The following is a 27,179-nucleotide window of genomic DNA, read 5'->3' on the forward strand; positions in this document are numbered from 1 at the left end:
GTTAACATAAAAGCTGGGCAAAGCAGGGCTCAGGGTAAAGAGAGCAAACCAGGAATAACAGGCTAAGGGTCTTGGGCTGAAGCTACAGCAGCTCCACACACAGCCAGAGAAATAACCCCAGGCTGTAGCTGATTATCTCCAAACGGAGGCTACAAACACTGAGGAAAGCACTAGAAAGACTAGCAGTCCCCAGACACTCAGAGAGGCAGAGCCCACCCGGAAGGACTAGCAGTCCAAAGGTACAGAAAGCAGATGGGTAGGAACCCAGAGACAGGCTTAGTAGCAGCACAACAGAACTCTCACTAACCTGCTGACCTTAAGGCATGACACCATGCAAAGGCCCTGACTGCAAGCACAGCACTTCCTTATGAAGGCTCTCACCGATGAGTCACCAGCAGCAGGACAGAAGCAGGAAGTACACTGACCCCAAAGAGAGGCCTGACACACATAGGAAGTGAGCCCACAGGAAAGACAAGCAGGAGCCATCTTGGAAGCTGGCATAGAGCCAGTGGCAGCCATCTTAGATGCTGGCTCCCTAGAGAGGCAAAGCCCACACAGGTGAGGTCTAGTGGAGCAATCAGCACACAAAGCCAGAGCCAACACTAACACAAAGACAGACAGAAGCCAGCAGAGCTGCTGACCCCCAGAAAGAAGGTAAGGCTGAGGGTGGTCACGGCCACAGACGTGACACAAAGGCTGGAAGCTAAATAGCTCCAAACACAAACAGGGATGAAACACAGGCTGAAGCTTCAGCAGCTGCCAACACAGACAGAGAACACACAAAGGCTGAAGCTACAGTGGCTCCAAACACAGAGTGGAGCACCAGAAGGACTAGCAGTCCACAGACACACAAGCAGAAGGACAAAAGCCCACACAGAAGGACTAGCTGTCCACAGACACAATAAGCAGATGGGCAAGAGCCCCAGAGACAGGCTATGTGGCAGCGCAACAGTACACTCACTAACCTAACGACCTTGTGGCATAACACATGCAAAGGCCCTGAGTGCCAGTACAGCACTTCCTTATGAAGGCTCTCACTGATGATGTCACCTACAGCAGGGCAGAAGCAGGAAACACACTGACACCAGAGAGAGGCTTGACACACATAGGAAGTGAACACACAGGAAGAACAGAGAGGAGCCATCTTGGAAACTGGAATAGAACAGGCGAAAGCCATCTTAGATGCTGGCTCCCCAGAGAGGCATAGCCCACATAGGTGAGGTCTAGTGAAGTAATCAGCACACAGAGACAAAACTAACACAGAAACAGACAGAAGCCAGCACAGATGCTGACCCCCAGAAATAAGGTAAGTCTGAGGGTGGTCATGGCCACAGACGTGACATATACCTTGCTGGAAAGACGGAGTGGTCTAGGTGTCCCCCATTTAGGGCTATATCACAGAGCTGCTCAGGCTAAAGCAGCAGTTGAATGGTATCAAGCTCATATTCATAAGCTATGGGTGCATTTAGAGCAACATATGGTTAGGGGCCCTTTGAATTTAGGGCAATTGCTGTGGCTTCCACCCGGACGCAGACACTTATAACCTGCCTTGTGTCTGATCATCTTGCATACATTTTCCTGTTGGGACAAAATGGATAGATCTAAGGGATTCTATATGTTCTGGTTATCTCCTGTTGCATACAATCTTGTTTTTCAACCGGGCTGTACTTCAGTTTTCACTAGGTGGAGGTATTATGGGTTGACATATTGGGGACAGATGGTAGATGACAACAGTTTTTTTTTTCCTTTGCAGACTTAGCCAACACCTATCAATTACCTCCGAGTGATTTCTGTGCTTACCATCAGCTCATTCACTTCTTCAGTTCCTCTAATTTGAAAGACAAACTGTTTGGGGAGGAAACTTTCTTGGAAGGTGTGTGTGCTGATTGTAAAGGTACTAGGTTTCTTATCGCCATTTGCGGGATGCCTTGCCATCTGTGTGTAGACATTGTTGGAGATGGGAGACCGAGTTGGTACGAGGCTGAGGATTGTCAGGTAATGAAGATCGTTTCTGTTAAGGTCTCCCCGGCTGTGAACATACAGGAGAATTGTACCAAACTAATTTACCATTGATATTTGACACCTGTTAGACTTCATCATATGTTTGCAGGGGTATCCCCACTATGCTGGTGGAACTGTGGTCATCCTGGAAGCCTGGGCCATATTTGGTGGTCCTGTAGAAAGGTAATGGCCTTTTGGAAATCGCTTCACAGTTGGGTGCAAACTTGGCTTGGACATACAGTTTCCTGGGATCCTGCTGTCTTCTTATTTAATAGGATCCTTCCAGGAATTAGTAGTGCATGCCGGGTATTCGCGAGGCATAGCTTCAGTGCGGCGCACCTGGTGATTGCACGGTCCTGGAACCAGATAAGTTGCCCTTCAACACTTAAATGGTACAACTTATTATGGTATATCTGTGATCTTAAAAAGTTATTGGCCACTGAACGGAAGATGATAACTAAGTGGGAAAAGATTTGGGCTCCTTTGCTTCTTTCCATAGTGTAATCAGGGTTGACACTGGCTTTGTATAGTTACTGAAGGTAATGTGGAGGGAGACAGGGGTGGGAGTTTGAGGTGTCCTGACTTGATTTGTATTTTTTTCCTCATTAACAAAAAGACATTGCTTTGTTTTTGTTCAATAGAGCACACAGTTGGCTCTTGTTTGCTGTAATGGATTTGTATTTCATGTTTCTTGTTTGAAGTTGTCTGTTTGTTGATTCATTTAATAAAGCTTCCTGCTTAAATTAAAAAAAAAAAAAAAAAAGAACATTGTCTGCATCTCTGTATGCTTTTTCTATTGTTTTTCTTGTGATATTGCCTCAGCTCTACAAGGACTATTTTCAGTGTGTATATATATATATATATATATATACATACATATACACACAAACTGCTTATGTGCAGAAAAAGGCAAGCTGAAAACTATCTGCTCCTCATTGTGGGTAGAAGTGTCTACATTGATTCAGGTGCTTTTACCTATGTCCAAAAAAGGTGAATACAATCTGCATTTGTTTTAAAGCATGTGCAAATGAACATGGGGGGGGGGGGGGGGGGGGGGGGGAAAGCAGCCTGCAAGCCTTGAGGAGCTGTATGAATATTATTCCGTATATCATTTTACTATTTGAAGGCTTAACAGGGACATTAATATTAATTTATACTTTTTAATTATTCATGTTTTTCTTAATTCATTATTTTTTTAAATTCAAGTGAGATTTTTTTCTAGTAATTGCAAAGCTTTGAATAAAATTAAAAAATAATTCCATATATGAATATTGCACCTTTGCTGATCAAACACATTGAGCCTTGTTTACTAAGGTGCACTAGCGTTTTTAGCATGTGCTAAAAATATGTAGATGCCCGTAGAATATTATGGGTGTCTACACTGCTAAGCGCACGCTAAAAACGCTAAAGCACTTGGTAAACAGGGCCCATTGTGGGGATAACAAGGCATCTAGAATTAAACATGTGTAGGGTGTGTGGTAGGAGCCTATTTTATAAAGGAATGTAGGTGCCTACTTTCCTTTATAGAATACTAGCATAACTCTTGGAGCTTTTTCATGCTAACTACAAGGGGTTAGGACGGGACATAGCGGCGGATCTGGAAAGGTGGGGGGACATGGTGTTCTCCTGGTACGGACGGATAGCTATAGTTAAATGAATGTGTTACCCCCGTTTGCTATATCTTTTTCAAGTGCTGCTTGTATTAATGCCCAGGCGATTTTTGCCAGCATTGCAGGATAAAATAATGCGGTTCGTCAGGGCAGGAAAGCGACCACGCTTATTGCATGCACTCTTATACCAAGATAAACGAAAGGGGGGGTTGGGGGTCCCGAACCTCATGTGGTATTATAGAGCGGCCCCAAGGGAAGGTAGCGGTCAAGTGGTACCAAGATTATCCAAACAGGCAGTGGGTCCACTTGGAGCAATACTCAATAGGGCAAACCCCCCTGGGGGCGCTTATATGGATCCCAAAATCATTTAGGACACACGGGATGGGAGAATGCTCAACCATTAGCTTAACTCTCCACTATTGGGATAGCCTCTTTCCACAGAAGAAATGCGTTCTCACTAGTCTATCTCCGATAGCGTATAAACCCCTTTTCATGCCAGGAACTACACCAGGGGCATTTACTCGATGGTACGCCAAGGGTTTGAAAATCTGGTGCCAAATGTTCGAAGCAGAGCAACTGCTCTTTTTCCAAAGCTTGAAATCACATTATCCTGGAGGAGGACACATATGCATACCTTCAGCATAGGAAGAGCTGGAATAGGGAGCTGGGGGTTGTGTGAAAATCTCAGTTTTATGTGTACTGTAGAATGGGGCTGTACTACTTTATTCTTTTTGCAAAATTTTGTATTGAGCGAATGGCATGCAGATCTATGTGTTATGCTTAAAGTTAAATAAAGACTTCTTGAAATGGAAAAAAAAAAAAAAAAAAGAGTACTAGCATAACCAGATGTTAATGTGCCTAACATTTAGGTGCAATCACACATGCTAGCCATAGAGTGTGTACATGCAAGCACTTAAGTGCAGCAAGTATGTGTGCAGATTAAAAGTATTCTGTAAGTTACATGTGTAAGTGGAAACCCCCATCTACTGTATGTTTCAACCATGTTCTGCTGTGTACACCCCTTGCAATATGCACTATTTAAGTTAATTGGATATTTGCTGAATAGTGCTTAGGGCGTCTTGCTTATATATGCGTGTATAGCTGTATTCAAAAATGCATTTATTCTAGAATTCTAAATATCTGCACAATGGGTGAGCAAATGTTAGAGCCTGTGTTATAGAACTGCCTCCATATCTATGTGTAAGCACATATAAAATGATACAGGAGCTGAAAACATGGGTACTGTTTGAATTCTGATTAAGACACTTTCCCTTCTAGGCTAAGTGGCGTAAACTGGCATCAGGGGGCACAGTCTCCCTGGACATGTTTGAAAATATCAGTCTGATGACCTTGGACAGCCTCTTAAAATGCACCTTTAGTTACAACAGTGACTGCCAAGAGTAAGTAACAAAGAATAAGGGAAAAGTGTGTCTGAGCTAGAGAGAGAGCACTACACTCTCTTATGATGAATACAGAGAATCAAGTCTAACTGCAGCGCTTTGGGTGTCTCACACCAGTCAAAAATAAAATGTATTTGTATGCTGCATTCTGGCTCTTATCCTGAGCAGAGAGGTACGCTAATATCTTTCTCCACTGATCTTACCTCACCTTGCCCCACCTTCCTACCACTACCAGAAAGATACGTCTGAGTCCAGTGCTCTGGGAGGGTGCACCCAAGCAGAATTAAAGAGAGGTGTGTCAGTGCTGAACTCTAAGGGTTTTCATCACAATGAAAGAGAGAGTTATGGATAAGTTGAGGTCTCACCTATGGAAAATGGAGTGAGTGTAACGTTCCAGGGGTCTTTATCTAGAGCAGCAAATTCTGTGTATGACAGCTGCATTCTGAGGGTCTCAGCCTGAGCAGAAACAGATATGTGTAACTGCTGTGCTCCAGGGCTGAAATCCTTGATGCGAGAGAGACTGAGACATATATCTGAGCATGTGCTTCTGTGCGTCTCACCCCCATATATGAGCAAGGTGATCCGGGTCTGTAGGATGATTCTGAGAAAAGCGCTTGTGAAGGTATGAAGGCATGAAGCTTGTTCTTATTGGCAACTTCATACTGAGCAGAGTGAATGGTGAAGTCAGGGTGGTGGAGTTGGTCTTACCATGAGCAAGGGAAAGTATGTTTGAGCATCAGAATCCACATACAGAGAGGTGCATGTGAGCACTGCATTCCAAGGATCTCACAGCAGAGAGCAGTATAGCTGTATATTGCACTCTGGGATACCCATCTTGATCAGAGAAAATAGGGGTCCCCTTCCTGCCAGTCTTACCTTGGTCTATTTTGTGGAAAGACTGTGGCATTAACCATAAGGGCAAACTCACAACGAAGGAGACAAAATGATGATGCCAAAAAAACGTCTACTGGACTCAAAAAAGTTCACAGCAAAAGTTTATTGAAACGATCTGGACTTGACATGAGTTGTGTTTCGGCCACTCTGGCCTGCCTCAGGAGTCTCTTCTGAGGAGGAAACTATAGGAGGTGTCTCACATCCAGTGCGTTTTTTTCTAGAAACAAAGTTGCCGGTACTCAAAAACTAGGCCACCCTTCAGAAGTTGCTTGATCACTGAGAAACCTACCCCATAATAGCCAGGCCCCCTGCAACCAGTCACAGAATCTATGACAAGACTGAATTGGTGTGCAGAGCCTGAGCTCTTTCATTAAAACTTGGGGTCCGTTTATCAATTTTAGCAGACAATGGAAAAGGTGCCAGTACTCAGTACCCCCAAGTACCCCCTCAAAAAAAGCCTGCTCACATCATTTACATCCTCAGTATATTTCGGGCACATCTTCAGACCTTCTTTTCTTAATGGATAGTAGTGATAACGAAATTAAAAGTATATTGCTATAAAACACCCAACTGGTTTAGCTTCACAGTCTTCCTCCAGAGGAGTACAAAGTCTCTCACCCACCGATAGCTGCCCAGTTGGGTGTTATATAGCAATAAACTTTTAATTTCGTTATCACTACTATTCATTAAGAAAAAGTGGTGCTGAAGAGAAAAGAAGGTCTGAAGATATGCCCGAAATATACTGAGGATGTAAATGATGTGAGACACCTCCTATAGTTTCTCCTCAGAAGGGACTCCTGAGGCAGCCCAGAGTGGCCAAAACACGACTCGTGTCAAGTCCGGATCGGTTCAATAAACTTTTGCTGTGAACCTTTTTGAGTCCAGTAGAAGTTTTTTTGGCATCATCTTTTTTGTCTCCTTTGCTGTGACTTTGCTCTTTGAGTATCCAAGTGCGGAGGCTAGCTTTCTTCTGTGTTTGTCGTGATTATTTATTTTATTATTAGGTTTTACCGCCTTTTTGAAGGAGTTCACTCAAGGCGGTGTACACTAAGAATAGATCAAACATGAGCAATAGGCAATTATAGCAGTAAAAATATTCAAAACAATACAAAGTATGGCATGGTATACTAGCAATAAGGGAGCATGGAAATGGGAAGAAATTTGATACAGCTTTTACTCTGCTTTTAACACCTGTACTTAGGCTGTGGGCTTGTGCTTACAGGCATATCATTATCACTCCAAACAAGCAAACCTCATGACCTGGGAGTTAGTTTGGGAGATCCTCTGTAAAGCAGGCTTTCTATGACAAAAGGAGAGCAATTTTATAATAGGGTGGTAAATAGGACAGAAAGTTGCCTAGCATAGAAAGACACTATAGCAGCCTAGCATTAATCCAGCAGCAATGATACCACATTAAAGATGGCTACATTACATTGCTAAGCATTTATGTGTGTATATTAGGGTATTTTATAATCAATGCCTATACTTTGCAACACCATCCACACACTGTCTAGACTGCACCCTGGCTCTGCCAGCAGTAAAAGTACATAAGTACTCTACACTGTCAATTAAAATGTTCTATTACATATTATGTTTGACATTGTAAGCAGTATACCATGGAGCTAATTTTCGAAAGAGAGGGACGTCCATTCTTTCGACATAAATTGGAAGATGGACGTCCTTCTCCCAGGGACGTTCAAATCAGTATAATCAAACCTGATTTAGGATGTCTCCAACTGCACTCCATTGCAAGGGTGGCCAAAGTTCAAGGGGGCGTGTCGGAGGCAAAGCGAAGGCGGGACTTGGGTTTGCTAACACTTGGACGTCTTTCACCCATGATCGAAAAAAAAACAAGGACATCCCTGACGAACACTTGGATGTTTTCACCCGGACCTGTTTTTTTTATGACTAAGGCACAAAAAGGTGCCCGAAATGACCAGATGACCACCGGAGGGAATCAGGGATGACCTCACGTTACTCCACCAGTGGTCACTAACCCCCTACCCACGCTCAAAAAAACATCTTTCAAAATATGTCGTGCCAGCCTCAGATGTCATTCTCAGGTCCATGACAGCGCATGCAGGTCCTTGGAGCAGTTTTAGTGGGTATTGCAGTGCACTTCAGACAGGCAGACCCAGGCCCATCCCCCCTACCTGTTACATTTGTGGAGGGAACAGCGAGCTCTCCAAAACCCACCACAAACCCACTGTACCCATGTATAGGTGTCCCCCTTCACCTGTAAGGGCTATGGTAGTGGTGTACAGTTGTGGGTAGTGGGTTTTGGGGGGCTCAGCACACAAGGTAAGGGAGCTATGTTCCTGGGAACAATTTCTGAAGTGCACTGCAGTGCCCCCTAGGGTGCCCGGTTGGTGTCCTGGCATGTCCGGGGGACAAGTGCACTACAAATGCTGGCTCCTCCCACAACCAAATGGCTTGCATTTGGCCATTTTTGACATGGACGTCTTTGGTTTCGAAAAATCGCCGAAAGTCAGAAACGTCCATTTCTAGGGACATCCAAATTTAAGGATTTGGACGTCTCTGACGGTATTTTCGAAATGTAAGATGGACGTCCATCTTGTTTCGAAAATACAGGTTTCCCCGCCCCTGGATTTCGCCATTTTGCAAGGACGTCCAAATTGCAACTTGGACGTCCCTTTCGAAAGTGCCCCTCCATGCCATACTTTGTATTGTTATTTTAATATTTTTACTGCTGTGTCTATTGCTCATGTTTGATTTATTCTTATTGTACGCTGCCTTGAGAGAATTCCTTCAAAAAGGCTGTAAATAAACCCTAATAAAAAATGAATTTATAATATTTCCCCCCCAAGAAGTGTAAGTAATTCAGAAATGTTAAGGCAAACATAACCTTGGTTTCTCACCTCTTAGGGAAGGGCACAGGTTGCCCATCATTTTCTCCCACAGGTATATTTGCTTGTGGTAGGAGTCCCATCCACCTCTTTGAATGTTGCCAGATTCTTTTGCTAGCCTCCTCATGTGGAGGGGTGACTTCCTGCATCATTCCTAATTTTTGAGTTTTAAAACTATCAAAGCTTCTTCTGGGGACCCCTGGCTTTTCCTGTGGGTTCCTACTTTTGAGGCTTCTTGCATTTTATTCCAGTTTTACTTAGATGATAAGAGGAAGATTGCGGATAACAATGTGTTCCTGTGTTCTTTACATTTCAGGAAGCCAAGTGACTACATTTCTGCTATCTACGAGCTTAGTGCATTGGTGGTGAAACGGGAGCACTTCTTACCATATCACTTTGACCTTCTCTATCGTTTCCTCTCCTGAAGGACGCCGTTTCCAGAAAACCTGTACCATTGTGCATGATTTACAGGTGGTGTAGTGCAGCAGCGGCGTGAGGCCCTGACAAAACTTGGTGCTGATGCCTGGTTGACATCTAAACAGGGCAAGACCACAGACTTCATAGACATTCTACTTCTATCAAGGTCAGTGAAGTAAATCAGAGATTTAACAACCTCCTAATTGTAAAACTGAGAGATGCGGGGCTGTGCGTGAGGTGGTTCAAAACCACACTGATGCTAGGGTCCCACCTTAGGAGTCAGACTCAAGAAAAAAATCTAGGTGACATTGTAGACAATACGCTGAAATCTTCTGTGCAGTGTGCGGTGGCAGCCCAAACAAGCAACAGGATGCTAGGAATTATTAAGAAAGGGATACAAGATAGGACCAAGAATATATAATGCCTCTTTATCGCAGCATGGTGCGACCTCATCTTGAGTATTGCGTCAATTCTGGTTGTCGTATCTCAAAAAAGATATAATGGAATTAGAAAAGGTTTGAACGAAGAGTGACCAAAATGATAAAGAGGATGGAACTTCTCTCATATGAGGAAAGGCTAAAGAGGTTAGGGCTCTTCAACTTGGAAAAGAGATGGCAGGGGGAGGGGGCATATGATTGAGGCCTATAAAATACTAAGTGGTGTAGAATGGGTAGAAGTGAATCGATTTATCACTCTTTCAGAAAGTACAAAGGCCAGGGGACACTCAATGAAATTACTTGGAAATACTTTTAAACAAATAGGAGGAAATATTTTTTCACTCAAAGAATTGTTAAGCTCGGAACTCGCAGCTGGAGGATGTGGTAACAACGGTTAGCATATCTGGGCTTTAAATAGGTTTGGACTAGCTCCTTGGACGTCTTTCACCCAAAATAAAAAAAAAACAAGGACGTCCCTGACGAACACTTGGACGTTTTCACCTGGACCTGTTTTCTTACTACTAAGGCACAAAAAGGTGCGTAAAATGACCAGATTACCACTAGAGGGAATCGGGGATGACCTCCCGTTACTCCCCCAGTGGTCACTAACCTACTACTAACACTACTAACAAACATTTCTAAAGCGCCTACTAGGGTTTACGCAGCGCTGTACAAATCAAACCATAGAAGGACAGTCCCTGCTCAAAGAGCTTACAATCTAAAAGACAAGAGAACAATCTAAAGACAAGTGAACAATCTAGAGGATGAGTGAACGTTAATCTGATAGGGTGGATGGATTGGGGCATTTATATTTCTCGAGCGGTTAGGCGCCGAAGGCAGCATTGAAGAGGTGAGTTTTAAGCAGAGATTTGAAGATGGATAGGGAGGGGGCATGGCGTATGGGTAAAGGAAGATTGTTCCAGGCATAGGGTGAGGCAAGGCCAGAATGCGCGGAGCCTGGAGTGGCAGTGGTGGAGAAGGGTACTGAGAGAAGGGCTTTGTCCTGTGAGCGGAGGTTGCGGGCGGGAACATAGGGGGAGATGAGGGTGGAGAGGTAGTGAGGAGCCGCAGACTGAGGCATTTGTAGGTAAGGAGGAGGAGCTTGAATTGTATGCGATATCTGATCGGAAGCCAATGAAGTGATTTAAGGAGAGGGGTGATATGAGTATATCGGTTTTGGCGGAATATAAGACGTTGCAGCAGCGTTCTGAATGGATTGAAGGGGGGATAGATGGCTGAGTGGGAGGCCAGTGAGGAGTAAGTTGCAGTAATCAAGGCAAGAGGTAATGAGAGCATGGACAAGAGTTCTGGTGGTATGCTCAGAGAGGAAAGGGCGAATTTTGCTGATGTTGAAGAGGAAGAAGGCGACAGGTCTTGGCAGTCTGTTGGATATGCGGCAGAGAAGGAGAGGGAGGAGTCGAAGATGACTCCGAGGTTGCGGGCAGCATGGGACGGGGACGGATGAGGGTGTTATCAACAGAGATAGAGAGTGGAGGAAGAGTAGAAGTGGGTTTAGGAGGAAAGACAAGGAGCTCGGTCTTGGACATGTTCAGCTTCAGGTGGCGGTTGGACATCCATGCCGCAATGTTGGATAACAGGCCGATACCTTGGCCTGAGTCTCCGCGATGATGGTCAGGTGTGGAGAGGTATAGCTGGGTGTCATCAGCATAAAGATGATACTGAAACACCATGAGACCGAGATCAGCGAGCCCAGGGAAGAGGTGTAGATTGAGAAGAGAAGGGGGTCCAAGGACAGATCCCTGGGGAACTCCAACAGATAGTGGGGATGGGAGTGGAGGAAGATCCATGCGGAGTGTACCCTGAAGGTGCGGTGGGAGAGATAAGAGGAGACCAGGAGAGGACAGGGCCTTGGAACCCATAAAAGAGGACAGCGTGGCAAGAAGTAAATCATGATTGACAGTGTTCAAACCCGGCGGAAAAGATCGAGGAGGATGAGGAATGGAGTAGTGACCTCTGGATTTGGCCAGGGAGCAGGTCATTGCAAACTTAAGAGGAGTGCCGTTTCAGTCGAGTTGCAGAGGGCGAAAACCGGATTGAAGTGGATCGGGATGGCATGAGAGGAGAGAAAATCAAGGCAGCGGCTAGAACAGCGCGCTCAAGTATTTTGGAAAGAGAAGGGTAAAAGAGAGATGGGGCGGTAGTTGGAGGGGCAGGTAGGGTCAAGTGAAGGTTTTTTGGGAGGAGAGGTGTGACAACGGCGTGCTTGAAAGTGTCAGGGACAGTTGCAGTGGAGAGAGGAGAGGTGAGGATGCGACAGATGGCGGGGGTGACAGTATGGGAGGTGGTGTTGAGTAGGTTGGTGGGGATGGGATCAGAGGAACAGGTGGTGCATTTCGAGGAGGAAAGAAGGCAGGAAGTTTCATCCTCGGTGATCTCAGGAAAAGAGGAGAAAGAGACCTGGGTAGGTTGGATGAGGGAGAGGGTTAAAGGGTGAAGAGGAGGTGGTGGCTTGGTCGTGAACTCAAGGTTGATCTTTGCACTTTGTCGGGCAGGAAATAGTCGGCCAGTGATATGAGGAGAGAGAGAAGGGGGAGAGTAGGAGCGTGGGGCACTTTTAGGAGGGAGTTAAGGGTGGTGAAGAGAGCGACGAGGGTTGGAGCTGAGGAGAATTGTCAATTGGGTGTATAGTCCTGTTTGCACGGAATAGGGAGGAGTGGAGGGAGGATTAGCATGAATTTGTTAGTGGAGGAAGTCTGAAAGGGTACGAGATTTCCTCCAGAGGCGCTCAGCGGATCGGGTGCAGGGAGCGAAGGTAACGGATGCAAGGAGTCAGCCAGGGCTGGGGATTGGTGCGTTTTGTGGGACGGGAGATCGATGGTGCGAGGGTACTCCAAAGCAGAGGAGGAGAGCGGTATTGTAAGCGGAGACCGCTTTGTCGACAGTTGCGGAGGACGTGATGGAGGGAGGGAAGTTAGAGATAGTAGATGATAGGTGGAGGGGCAATAGCTGGAGGTTCCTGGAGGTGTGTTAAAGTTGACGGGGTGGAGGGGGGGGTGAAGAAGTGTGAATGTGATCAGGTGATGGTTGAGAGAGGAAGGAAGAGCTGAGACGTGAAAATTGGAGGGTGAGCCGGGAGGAGGAAAGGACGAGGTCAAGACAATGGCCTGTCACGGTGAGTAGGGTGGTGGGAGCACAGCTGGAGGTTGAAGGAGGAGGTTAGGGTGAGGAACTTAGAAGCATGGGGGTGCGGATAGGTAATCAGCATGTACGTTAAAGTCTCCGAGGAATGAGGGACGGAGATGAGGGTCAAGAAAGACAGAGAGCCAAGCATCAAAGTCGGTAAGGAAGGAAGGGAAGGATTTATCAGGGGGGCGGTAAATGACTGCCACTCTGAGTGGTAGTGGTAGAATAGCCGGATGGAATGGGCTTCAAGGATGAGAAGCAGTGAGACTGCGGAAGGTGGAGGGGTGGAAACTACAGGAGGGTGAGAGTAGTACCCCAACGCCTCCGCCGCGGCCAACTAACCACCTCCTACCCTCAAAAAAACAATCTTTCAAATATGTTGTGCCAGCCTCAGATGTCATACTTGGGTCTATGATAGCGCATGCAGGTCCCTGGAGCAGTTTTAGTGGGTACTGCAGTGCACTTCAGACAGGCGGATCCAGGCCCATACCCCCCTCCTACCTGTTACATTTGTGGATGGGAACAGCGAGCTCTCCAAAAACCCACCACAAACCCACTGTACCCATGTATAGGTGCCCCCCTTCACCCGCAAGGGCTATGGTAGTGGTGTACAGTTATGGTAGTGGGTTTTGGGGGGCTCAGCACACAAGGTAAGGGAGCTATGTTCCTGGGAGCAATTTCTGAAGTCCACTGCAGTGCCCCCTAGGGTGCCCGGTTGTGTCCTGGCATGTCAGGGGGACCAGTGCACTACAAATGCTGGCTCCTCCCACAACCAAATGGCTTGTATTTGGCCGTTTTTTACATCAACGTCTTTGGTTTCGAAAATCGCCTGAAAGTCAGAAACGTCCATTTCTAGGGACGACCAAATCTAGGGACATCCAAATTTAAGGATTTGGACGTCCTCTGATGGTATTTTCTAAACAAAAGATGGGCGTCCATCTTGTTTCAAAAATACAGGTTTCCCCGCCCCTGGATTTCATCATTTTGCAAGGATGTCCAAATCGCAACTTGGACATCCCTTTTGAAAAATGCCCCTCTAAGTCTCTAAAATGGAATAAGGCATCTGGTAATTAGGTATTGATTTCTACATCCATATGGCTCCATTCATTTCATCCAGCTTCTCAAATTCTTTTCCAGTTCTGTTACCAACAAAAGCAGCAAGGGCTCTTTTATGGAAGCTACACTTATTGTACTAGAGAAACCTGGTCATGTTCTGCTGCAAATTAAAAATTATCACCCAGTCTCTCTCCTTAATTACAACTGTAAGATCTATTTAAAATGCTTGCAGAAAGATCAGCAAAGGTAATTCCTATTATAATTAATCCATCACAAATTGGCTTTATTAGAGGCCAATTATTAGCTAACAGTACCAGAGTCTTCTACCATGTGATTCAAGGTGATGGCTAGGGAAATCTGCATGCATAATTTCTCTAGACACTGAAAAAGTGCTTGATTGTATCGAGTGGAAATTCTTCTTTGCAGTACTACGATGGTTTCAGTTGGGTGATGCCTCAATGATATGGGTGAATATTTGTATTCTAACCCCCTATTATGTTTTCCTCTATATCGCTTACTAGAGGTACCAAACAGGGTGCTCTCTGACTTCCTTATTATTTATACTTGCTCTGGAACCCCCTCTTAATCTCTGTCAGGCAATCACAAGAAATTGAAGGTATGAAGATTGCAGGTCAATCTGTTAAGCTTTCAGCTTACGTATGTTATGTCACCTGAGTCTTCTGTCCCCAAACTCTTCCAGTTAATGGAAACATTTGGTTACCCTATCAGGATACACTATTAAACTGGACAAAAACCAAAGTTTTACCTTTGAATGTCCTCTGTGTCCAAGCTGATTTTCCCATTCCTACCTTTATATTGGTGTAGAACAGGCCTTCAATATGTGGGTTTAATATTTACTGCTTCTGTATCTGAAACTATGGATATTAATATTTCAAATATTATTAAGAAATTACAAATCTCTTGTTCTAACTAAACCCCTCTCCATTATCCTGGTGGGGCCGCATGGAAAGTATTAAAATGGTACTTGCCGCACAAGTATTGTATATTCTCTCCGTGTTCCCTTACCAATTCCCAGCTGGCTTCTTTTGTAAACTTGGTAAAATTTTGACTTCTTTTTTTGTGGCGCAATAAGACCCCAAGGATAGCCCTCCATAAAATGAAATTATCAAGACAGCATGGTGGGGTTAATTTCCCTAACTTTGAATTTTACAATTGTGCTTTTCTTGCAAAGGCTGTAGCATGGTGAGCAGTTGGATCCTCCTTGGACTCCCTTCCTATCTGGATACCTATAGAAATTGCATTATATGACCCAGTACCTTTTAAAATGAGATTTGGCTCTATGATAGTGTCACAGCCCAGTTCTGGCTAAGATGTATGTCATAGTGCTGTCCTTACTGTGAAGGAGTTGGACAGTATAATGAAGGTTCAAATTAATAATTCTTTTGATATTCCCTTTGGATTAACCCTTTATTCCATATAAATAATCAACCTATCTATTGGTCTGAATGGATAAACAGAGGTATTTTTATTTTACGTGGTGTAATTAAGGATTGTAAGCTTGCTTTATTTTAGCGTTTACCAAGGAAATGTAATTTAGAATTGACTCAATTTTTAAAAATATTTACAGCTCCATTCCTGTATAATGTGAGCTAAACTGTCCCCTGACATTTTTCAGAAGCTGACTGAGATGCTGATGTTGGGAGGAACAATATACAAGGATCTTGTAGTTTTTTTTATTGCATGCCACTTCTAACCCTACAGTCATCTCGAACTACAGATACTACAGTATTCCTCTCTTATAAGCAATGGTCATTGTTTTGGTTGGCTGTAAACAGGCCTCTCTCTCTGTGGCTATCTCTCAGGCATTGGTTTTTCTTATGCACAGGACTATCTGGACTCCAGTGCACCAAAACAGAATTAATGCTTCTTTATCTATTATCTAATAGGAGTTGGTCATGTGGCAAAGATTTGGGGACTCTAGAACATTTAATTTTCTCCTGTCGTCACCTCCAGCCTTTTTGGACTAATGTAATGGGAACGCATCAAGGAAATTTGTATGAATCCATTCTCAGTCCCTATCTCTTATAGGATAGTAATTTTTCGATCATTGGGTTTTACTCACACCTTATCTGATGAACAGGCAAAACTATTAGATATTCTATTAGCAATCACTTTTATTTTTCCTTTAAGTATGTTTTTTTGTCTTTTGATTTTGATAATTGGTAGGAGAAGCTATCCTCTGGTGGTCTTGCCATTCTCAAAGTGAGCTTTGTGTCCAGTTGTGACATGAATATACAAACTGTAACAGGAATCTGAGAAAAGTGTACACACATCAGTTATGATGTGGGAGCAAGGACTTGCATTTAGCTAGGAGGAACGCTACGTGGCACTGGGGTTTTCACTTTTGTGGGGTTTTCAACAATACAAGAGAAGTTGTTCAGAACATAAGAAACACAGATTTAGGGAACAACAGTTTTCTTCTGACTCCATCAAATTTGTTCCCTTTGAGCACACTAGATTCCAAAAGAATCAGAATGCATGGAGGGCAGGGCATAGTACTGCCAGATTAGAGTTTGTTGAATGTTAATTGCCTGAGGTTAAGTTCTATAGCAGCGTTTAAGTTGGAAGTGTCAGAGAGAGGGCTCTGGGGTTGGCATGAATAGGCTGTATGAAATTGTGGCGCGCTGCCATCTTGCTAGATACAAGAAAACTTTTAAAATGTACACGGAGGTGGGGGGGGGGGGGGGGAGAGTAGGGAATCAAGAGAGATGCCTGGTCACAAGCTGGAGAGGGGACAGGAGGGAGAGATGCTGGACTATTTTTGTGGTGGTTGGGGGGGGGGGGAGAAAAGGCAAATGCTGGACTGTTTGTGAGGGTGGGGGAAAGAGATGGTAAATGCTGGACTATTTTGAGATTGGGGGGAAGAGAAGATAAATGCTGGACTGTTTGTGAGAGGGAGAAGGTAAAATGCTGGACTATGAGTGGGAGGGGAAGAAGGTCAAATGCTGAACCATATTTGTATGTGCCGGTGGGGGGGGAGGAAAGAAGGTAAAATGCTGGACTATGTGTGGGGGTGGGAGGGGAAGGGGGAAGAAGTGTTCCATGAGATGAAAAAGGTTGAAAATTTCTATGCTATAGCAAGTAAAATAAACTGTAACTGTATTGCTTCAGAGCAGTGGTCAGAGTCTGCTTGCTACATATGCCTGCTATTCCTTTTTCATCACTGTTTGTTGTTTCCATCTTGGCAGGACATACACAGTGTATCTGAATGTAACTCACCTTGAGCTACTACTAAATGTGAGCAAAATCCAAATAAATAAATAATAAATTTCATAGTATTGGGTGAAACTGAGGTGTAGCCAGCTGATACAAAATCAGCTTTTTTAAAGACCAGCAGTTGTTACGTTCAACCTCAGTGTAACTGGAACAAGCTTATGTTGAGCAATGGTACTATGAGCTTTCATTTGCAGCTTCCTGGGAGATTTCCTTCTCTTTTTGCATTCATTGCTTCTCTTAAGAAATTAGTTTAATCAAGGTTACTGAAACCTTCTGCATGTTGCAATAGTGAGTTTGGAAAGGAAAATAGTGGATTGTAGTATATTATATAGTGCTATGTATGGAAAAAGAGAAGATCCAAAGTACCAAAAAATGAAGAGAACAAGAAAATGTGGCAGAAAGACACAAACTGTCCCAGTTGTATTGGATGCCACCAGCATAATTGAAAAGAATATCCAAGCACACTGTATCTTATAAACGCCAGAAGGCGGTTCTCTTTGGAGCACTGCAAGTGTTGAGACTAGTATTAGCAGTGAATCTGAGACTGTGAGATAATCTTCAATACGCCCTTGCATATTCATGGGGTTCATTCTTGTCATGGAATGCACAAAATGAACCAATCTGGGCATATTATTCTGGGAAAAATGCATGTTTAACAAAATGTTAAATGTAAATAAGTGATTACGTTCTAATCTATCACCACCAAGATCGATTATTGTAAGCCACATTGAGCCTGCAAAGAGGTGGGATAATGTGGGATACAAATGCAATAAAATAATAATAATAATAAAGAGAGGGAGAGATTTGTCAAAGAAAACGCCAAGGTGGCAAGCCAAAGGGACAGGGAAAGATGGTGATTATCTACAGAAACAGAAAAAATGGGAAGGACTGGGGGAAGGGAGTGTGCATGCCACTATTCTGCCTTCTTGAAACCTGCTACATATTTATATTGTGTCATCTTTTGGCTTGGTTTTCTACACTTTTAGCTCTTTTGATGGTCCTCCTTTGAATTACCTCATCTAAAATCTAAAATGCTGTCGTTTTGCAGAGTGGAAGTTAGTGGTTAGTGCAGTGGGCTGAGAACCTGGGGATCTGGGCTCAATTCCCACTGTGGCTCCTTGTGACCCTGGGCAAGTCACTTAACTTTTCATTGCCCTAGGTACAAAAACTTAGACTGTGAGCCCACTAGGGGCTAGGGACAGAGAAAAATACCTGCATATAATAATAAATGTAAACTGCTTTGGTTGTAACACAGAAAGGCAGTATATCAAATCCATGATCTCTACAGCTGGACACAATATGCAAGGTGGAATCTTACCAAATATATGTATAAAGATAGCATATTCCTCATCCTACTAATTGTACATGCCCCTGTAGATCCATCTACACTTTTAGCCTGCTCTACTGCTTTACCACATTGATTTGCAATCTATAGGTCATAGGTCATTACAGATTATCACCAATAGGCCATGTCTTTGGTGACTGCCAGGTCTTTCCTCCCACGCTGTATGTGGCCATTAAACATCTGTATCCTAAGTGCATGATTTATATTGACCAAATATAAAGAAACACATGCCCATTCTTTCAACTGCTTAAAAAATAAGAGCAAAGGGAACAGGAGGAAATAGTTGACTTTGGAGTTGGCGTTATTTATTTATAGGCTTTATTTACCGCCTTTTTAAAGGATTTCACTCAAGGTGGTTGTACATTGTGTATACTGTTCGATTTTAGTTTTGCGTAGTTCATATCTGTGTGTATTTGTTATATTTAATAAAAATGATTTCAATTAAAATGATAAGAACATAGGAACATAAGAAAAGTACTGCCATCAAGCCCAGTATCCTGTTTCCAACAGTGGCCAATCCAGGACACAAAGTACCTGACAAGATCCTAGAAGATTAAAACAGATTTTGTTCTGCTTATCTGAGAAATAAGCAATGGATTTTTCCAAGTCCATCTTAATAATGGTTTATGGACTTCTCTTTTAGGAACCTATGTGAACTTTTTTTAAACCCTGCTAAACTAACTGCTTTTATCCCATTCTCTGGCAATGAATTCCAGAGTCTATTACATAAGTGAAGAAATATTTTCTCTGATTTGTTTTAATGTACTACTTAGTAGCTTTATTGTATATCCCCGAGACCTGTGTCCTTCTCTTAATATCTCCTTGATAATCTGCTGACTTTACCTCCATCTAACCTATTAAAAAAAAAAAACTCCTTCCTTTCTTTTCACTTGCAGAGGTTCTGACTCTATAGTCCCTCCATGCTCAACCCTCTCCCACCCACCCCTTGGTTAATGCCCTCTGTATAGGAATATCAAGAGATAAGTATCTTCAATACAACCTAATGGTAAATCCTACTCATTCATATCTTTTCACACTTGTGAATCACATCAACATGACCTTCATTCAGTGCAATAGATGTGCTTTAATCCTAAGGCAAACCTAGATCACGTGGTGTGATGCAGGAGTGAAGTCGCGTTGGAACTGAGCTCCTGCGATTCCCCCATCATCTTACGCTATTAACAGCCTCAAAGGGGAAAAAACGAACTTTAGTATCGCCAGCCTTACAACTTGGAGACCGGTGTGGTTTTTGTTTGCTAGCCTGTGTAGAAGAATGGCGGCGAAAACGCTTCGAAAAGATAAGGAGAAAGGCAAGATCGCAGAATCCAAGATGGCGCCCGGACAGCAATCGCCGAATTCGAGCGTTTGCTCAGTATGGACGGCAGAGAATTACCGCGGAGGTGACAGCTGCGGTAGAGGCGGCCCTTGATAAAAACTGCAAGCGTTGTTTGATCGCGCAGAATCTGCCCATGAACGGCTTGATGGGTCCACCTCGATCTGGACCACATGCAACAGCGGATTAGTGACCTGGAAGACCGACAGCGACATCTGAGCAACCTGTGGATGGCACTACAGAAGAAAATAGTGGAGCTAGAAAACAAACTAGAGACCTTAGAGAACAGGTCTCGTCGAAATAATTTACGACTAATTGGGCTCCCGGAAACATATAAAAGACTCAGAGCTGGCAGTTTCCTAGAAACCTGGCTTCAGAGCACATTAAAAATGAATAATCTGCCGGGCCCGCTGCGCATCGAGAGAGCGCATCGGCTGGGGCCGAGGCGCCAAGGCGCGGCGAGGCCGCGGGCGGTGATAATGAAGATTCTCCACTATGGTCACAAACAGGCGATTTTGCAGGCTGTAAGGGCAGGAGGAGAGCTTCGTTGTGAGGGCCAACGGATCCTTTGCTTCCAGGATTATTCAGCACGTGTAGCAGCGGCTGCGAAAGGAGTTTGCGCCCGTGGTGTGCGGCTTTACATGAGAGAAAATCAGGTTTGCATTGATATACCCTGCCAACTGAAGGTGCAGTATGAAGGGGGGAGATAAACTCTTGAAGAGGTGGCTGCAGCTAAAGAATTCCTCAAGAGTATTGCACAGGAACCTGCAACCTGATGGTGAAAAAAATGGCGTCTTAAAGAAGAAAGTCTTTGACGGGGCATGTGAGTTGAAAGAGACTTGGAGACATGGACTAGAAGACTGTTAAGTATGTTTTAGAGACTATGCTCCATATCTAAACTTTTGTCTCAAGGGAATAATTGGACAGAGGGCATAAGGTAAACACCCGGTCTCGATAAATGGAGACAGGCATAAATACTACATAATGGGGTTTCCCCATGGAGCAGATGGTAAATTGAAATAGAGGGGGAAAGGACACTATACGTGATGAGTTCCCTGTTGGAACTCAAGGGTTTACAGATTGGAGGGGGGGGGGGAGGGAATTCACGGGGGGGAGGGGAGGGGAGTGGGGGAATAAGGGAGGGGGCGGGGAGCAGGTCTGTTTGAGCATGGGCATGTGAATGGGGTAGGAGAAGACAACTAGGAAGTGTCCGAGAGTATACAAAAGCAGCAGAGGGAGGTGTAGGCTGGGACACCTTTCTCTTTATTACAGGTTTCATAACATACGTGAGCCACCTAGGATAGGCTATGGTTAAGCTAATATCGTGGAATGTGGGGGTATTTCCTCCCCAATCAAAAGAAGTAAGATTTTACAGACTTTAAATAGACAAAAGGCACATATAGCAATGCTACAGGAGACACATCTAACAGCAATAGAACACAAGAAGTTGTGTAAATGGTGGGTGGGAGACTACGTGGAAAGCCCGTCACCAAATAGAAAGGCGGGAGTTATTATCTTATTCCGCAAAGGGCTTCATATTACAAAAAAACGAGTAATTGTGGACCCGCTAGGACGATATGTTTTCTTAGAAGCCATGTAAATAATCACCCTTTTTTACTAATTAATGTATATGCACCAAACCAATATGACAGGAGGTTCTATCAGACCCTGGTGAGACATGTGCACTCCTTTGATCAGATACCTATAACTTATGGGGGGAGATTTTAACTCAGTCTATGACCCACTGCTGGATAGTACTGGAGTCTCTAGAGTAGGGCCAGTGAACTTGACAAAGGGAGTCCCACGGCTGTGCTCGATGTTAGATCTAGTTGATGCATGGCGCCTGTACCATCCGGGAGAGAGGGACTATACCCATTTATCTAGGGCACATGATACACTATCCCGAATTGACTATATCTTGGTTTCGGCAAATAGGATTCCTTGGTTACAACAGGCTGAGATAGGGCCAACACAGGTCTCAGACCACGCTTTTGTGTGGATCACAATTGGGTGTGATGGGGATAGAACCCAGAAGCCCAGGTGGCGATTTCCCACAGAACTGTTCTACGACCCACAATTTGCCTCCTATATACAATCCCAGTGGAAAGAATACTCAGAGTTTAATGAGAATAGTTATCATTTAGACCCGATATTATTTTGGGAAGCGGCCAAGGCCGTGCTGAGAGGAGCCATAATTTCATACCATTCCTATAAGAAAAAATCTAGAAAGGCAGAGATAGTCAGGATGGGGAAGGTAGTGGGGCAGGCCCGCCAGAGATTTGGAACCAACCCAACGCCCTTAAATAAATCAAGACTTTTAGAAGCTCAGTCATCTTTGAACCAGTTAATACATGCCAAAGCCAAAAAATCCAATTTTTATTATCGTTATCAGTTATACAAACATGCAAATAAGCAAGGAAAATTGATGACACGACTGTTACAGCAAGTGGGAGGCTCCAGATATGTGTCACAAATCAGAGATACACAGGGGAATACTCAGCATACTCTGGAGGGAGTGAATGAAGTATTCCGGCAGTTTTATGAAGCCTTATATTCCCCTCCAGAGGATCAGGGGCTTCAAGCCGAGTGTTACCTAGCAGGACAATCACTGCCCCAGATCACAGAGATACAACAAAGTAGCCTTAATAGATTAATAACAGAGGACGAGGTGAGCTGGGGTATACGTGCCAGCCCATTGCATAAGTCTCCGGGAGTGGATGGACTCTCCTCTGAGTTTTATAAACTCCTTAGCTCGGATATTGTACCCTGCCTGACAGAGGTTTTCAATAAATGTATAGAGATGGGGGGTCTACCAGAGTCTTTAAGGAAGGCACAAATCATAGTCTTGTTAAAACCAGGCCGCGACCCACTCTTAGCCAGTTCATATAGACCTATCTCTTTGCTTCCTTTTGAAACAAAATTACTGGCAAAGATTCTGGCAAACAGACTGGCACGGATCCTGCCGGAGATAGTGGAGGAGTCCTCAGGTGGGCTTTGTACGAGAAAGATCAGTAGCTCGAAATATGAGGCAGATTTTAGGAGCGTTGGAAAGCCTACATGAATCATCAACCCCGGCCTAATAATTAGTTTTGATGCCGAAAAGGCATTCGATCGGGTTAACTGGGACTTCATGTTTGCCTCCCTGAGGGCATTTGGGATGGAAGGGTTTTTCCTACAGGCCATAGAAACACTGTACCAGGGACCTGTTGCGGAGGTATGGGTAAACGGACAGGCTTCCGCGACGTTCGGGATCGCCAGGGGTACCCGACAGGGATGTCCCCTCTCGCCCCTTCTTTTTGTGTTGGTGCTTGACCCTCTTATAAGAGAAATCCAGAATATGAGGGAGGTGAGAGGGTACAGATACAGCAAACTTCCTTAAGATCTCGGCCTTCGCGGATGACCTCTTGACTATAATACAGGACCCCCAGGTGTCCTTACCGTCACTACTGGACATTTTTGCTGAATTTGGGGATTACTCTGGTTTTCGTCTCAATCTAGACAAATCTGAGGTTATGACACTTCACATGAGAGAGGAGCAGTGGGAACGTCTATGTTGTCCACTTAAGAGAGTGGGGGATGCGTTTAAATATCTAGGGATCCAGCTCACCAAGGACCCCAAGATGCTATATAGTGCTAATGTAGAATACTTGCTAGAAGACACCAAGAGAACACTGGGAAGATGGGCAGGGCTTCCGATATCATTGATGGGCCGCATCTCCTTGTTTAATATGGTGCTTTTCCCTAAATGGCTTTACTTTTTACAGACAATCCCATTATATCTCAAGCACCAGGAAGTGAGATCTTTACAAAAATTGCTCTCAAAATTTTTGTGGGCTGGGAAACGACCTCAGATACGATTTTCACAACTGGTGAGGCCTTGGAGAAACGGGGGGATGGGATTGCCGGACATTAAACGCTATAATGTAGCATGTTTATTGCGCCACCTGGGGGACTGGTATCTGCAGAGGGAGGATTATACCCCATTGGAGATAGAAAAAGCAAGGTGTAGCCCCTTAAACCTGATGTATGTCTTACATGGGGCATTGAAGGACCTACCTACAAGGTTGAGGACTAGTGTATTGGTGTGCCCCTTAAAGGCCATATGGAAGGACTTGGCTAGGCTGTGGTCCTTTGATCCTAGATTACTACCCCTCCTAGGGAATGAGGCTTTCCGCCCAGGGGATGAAAATCCTATAGTGAGATCCTGGGGAGAAGGGGATAATGTACTTATACATTATTGGTTGGAGCCCAGTGGTAATCTTAAAACAATGGCCGAATTAAACCTAGACGTAGCAGATTGGGGGGTATGTTTGCATACGAACAGCTTAGACACTATATAGCGTCACTCCCCCGAGCTGCACTTGGTGTTGATCTGCCCACTAAGATGGGGGAATTATTTGAGATGATATCAGAGGATCCTATCTCGATATCTATATTACATAAAAGGCTGTTACTGGCTAGGCCACAGGGAGACCTCACACGAGTGGCAGCAAAATGGTCAGCAGATACACAAAGAGGGATCACCCCGGGAGATTTGTTAAAGGGTTGGAGGGGAGTTTTGAAATGGACGCAAAACGCAAACCTTCGAGAATGTCAGGTCAGAGTGATATATAGGGCATATACCTCTCAGTCTCGACTGAATCAGATGGGATACATAGAATCTGCCCAATGTAGACGCTGTGGGGCGTCGGACAATAACTTTTACCATGCTTTTTGGAAGTGCTCAGCTATAGCAGCCTTCTGGACCAGGATAGTTAAATACTTAGAAAGAATAGGAGGGAAAAAGGTTAATCAGCAGCCTACGAGTATTCTTTTGGGTTGCCATGCCCCAGTGGAGGGGGGTACGAGATACCAGAATATAATGGCCCATAAGGCTTTTTTGGTGGGCATGAAGTGCATACTTGTTAACTGGACACAAGAACTGAACCCCTCCTTTTGGCAATGGAGGAATCGCTTACATGATTTACTTACGATGGAGCTCCAGGACTCTCTGCTTAACACTCGGTCACAAAGCAATTTTTTCCTTACCTGGGAAGGTTATATTAACACCTTGTCCCATAGGGCGAGGAGTCATATTATTAATAAACTTGGAGCATTGCCCAAGCTTCCCTTGGCAACTAATGGAAACTAAATGGGAGTAGAGTCCTTTTTCTACCACCTTTTAGGATTTGGAAAGACAGTAGAGCAGACTAAGGCGGGGGGGGGGGGGGGGGAGGGAGGGTTTAGGAGGGGGGGGTAGTGGGGGGTAGTGGGGGGGGGAGGTTTAATTAGAGTTATATTAGCCCTTCCCCAGCACGATATGGACATCTTCCGGAGAGGGGTAGGAGGGCCATCAGACCACAGGCCCCCTGGCTCTCTTGCGGAGGGGAGTAAATTCACACAATATGATTTGATTTTAATTCAAGGCTTTGCGAATGCACAGCTGACACCTGAAGGTGGTTATATTTTTGGGGGTCAAGCATTTGAACATATGGTGTCAATTGGTAGAAGGGAAAGATGGGGAGGAAGGGTTGTTGGGAAATTGTTGTTAATAGATCTTGTTGATTAAATGTTAGTTAATAGTTTGAAAAAGGGGGGGGGGATAAAAGTTAAAAGATTAATGGAGACGAGTAATATTGTACAATTTCAGTACTTGGTGTGTGTTGATTGATTGTAGAGACATTTACATTATGTAAACACCATTTTTGTGCTTCATTAATAAAAATTGTTGAAATTTAGTCCTAAGGCAAACCATCGGGAACCTTAGAACGTGCCCCATCTGTCTCCAAATATCAGCTATGAAAGATGAGATCAACAACCTCAAGAAGGAATTGGCTACAATTAAGGAAGCGTGCAGGATTACCCAGTTCCCATCTATTTTACCACCAGCATTGCCATAGGGAATAAAGCAACAGAGGAATAGATGGGTCACGGTAGGCTCAGGTAGATTAAGACCTAAGTACATAAATATTGCCTTTATGGGACAGACTGCAGGTTCATCAAGCCCAGCATATTGCTTCCAACAGTGGCCAATCCAGGTCACAAGTACCTGGCAAGATCCCAAAACAGTACAATACATTTAATTTAATTTATTTATTAGGATTTATTTACCACCTTTTTGAAGGAATTCACTCAAGGTGGTGTACAGGAAGGAATAGATCAAACATGAGCAATAGGCAATTACAGCAGTAAAAATATTCAAATAACAATACAAAGTATGGCATAGTATACTTCTTACAATGTCAACACAAAACAACATTTTAATTGACAGTGAAGGGTATAAACAAAAATGTAACAGATAGGTAAGAAGAGTTAGAAAGTAAGGTGACTAATTCCAAAGAAAGTTGCACATGAGGTCAGAGAGATGGTTAAATATTATCTCAGCTAGGGTAGGAGTACTTATCCTAGAAATAAGCAGTGGATTGTCCCCAAGTCCATTTATTAAATTCTTATAGATTTTTCTTTTAGGAAGCCGTCCAAACCTTTTTTTAAACCCCGCTAAGCTAACCGCTTTTACTAAATTCTCTGGCAACAAATTCCAGAGTTTAATTACATGTTGAGTGAAGAAATATTTTCTCAGATTAATTTTAGATTTACTACTTTGTAGCTTCATTGCATGTCCCCTAGTCCTAGTATTTTTGGAAAGAGTAAACAATTGATTCATGTCTACCTTTTTAATTCTACTCATGATTTTATAGATCTCTATTATATCTCCCCTCAGCCATCTCTTCTCCAAGGTGAAGCATTCACCCTCCCAAACTTTGCCCCTGTACAATTCCTTTGCTGCATTGGAGCATTATGATGCTGAGAAAAGAAGTACTGAGGTGGACCAGAGGCAAGGAATGTAACTCAGTCCAGGAAACATCCCCAAAACAATCTCAGATCAGTGCAAAGCAGAAACTTCTTACTGCTAGGAGACTCCGTTATCAGAGACATTAACTTAGGAACACAGTTCAAAGGTGAAATGTCTTCTAGGATCCTCAGCTACCAGAAGTAACAACCAATGTGATCCAAGAAGAAAGCAAGGATTCTAATACTGAACTTGTAATCCACCAGGGGACAAATGACCTGGCCAACAATAACAAGTTTAGAGCACAGAGAACATTCCAGAAGCTTCAGAAGGGATTGAAGTCTTTGGTTCGGACTGCAGCTTTTTCTGAAGTAATTCCTACATGTGGGAAGGGAGAGGAAAGAATACGTAAAACTGAGGAATTCAATAAGTGGCTCAAATCTTGGTGTAAAGATGGTTTTAGATATATAGGAGGCTGGGGTAATACATGGAAAAATAACAGGTTCCACTGTAATGATGGGCTACATCTTTCTGTGACAAGAAAAAGGATCCTTGGGGACAAATTCTCCACCCTCATCTCTCCCTACATTCCTTCCCTAGAACTCTGTTCACTAGGCAAATCTCTCCTAATTGCACCCTTCTCCTCTATCGCTAACTCCAGACTCCGCT

General features: G+C 44.0%; 1 protein-coding gene across 1 annotated transcript in view; it reads left to right on the forward strand.

Moving 5' to 3' along the window:
• LOC115466370 (cytochrome P450 4F22-like) overlaps positions 1-27,179 on the forward strand; it is a 159,043-nt gene that overhangs the window by 77,310 nt on the left and 54,554 nt on the right. The window contains 4 exon segments of the mRNA XM_030197561.1: positions 4,890-5,011; positions 9,089-9,188; positions 9,190-9,232; positions 9,235-9,354. Coding sequence (XP_030053421.1) covers positions 4,890-5,011; positions 9,089-9,188; positions 9,190-9,232; positions 9,235-9,354 — 385 coding nt within the window.

This window comes from Microcaecilia unicolor, chromosome 3 (genome assembly GCF_901765095.1).
Source record: "Microcaecilia unicolor chromosome 3, aMicUni1.1, whole genome shotgun sequence".
Taxonomy (NCBI): Eukaryota; Metazoa; Chordata; class Amphibia; order Gymnophiona; family Siphonopidae; genus Microcaecilia; species Microcaecilia unicolor.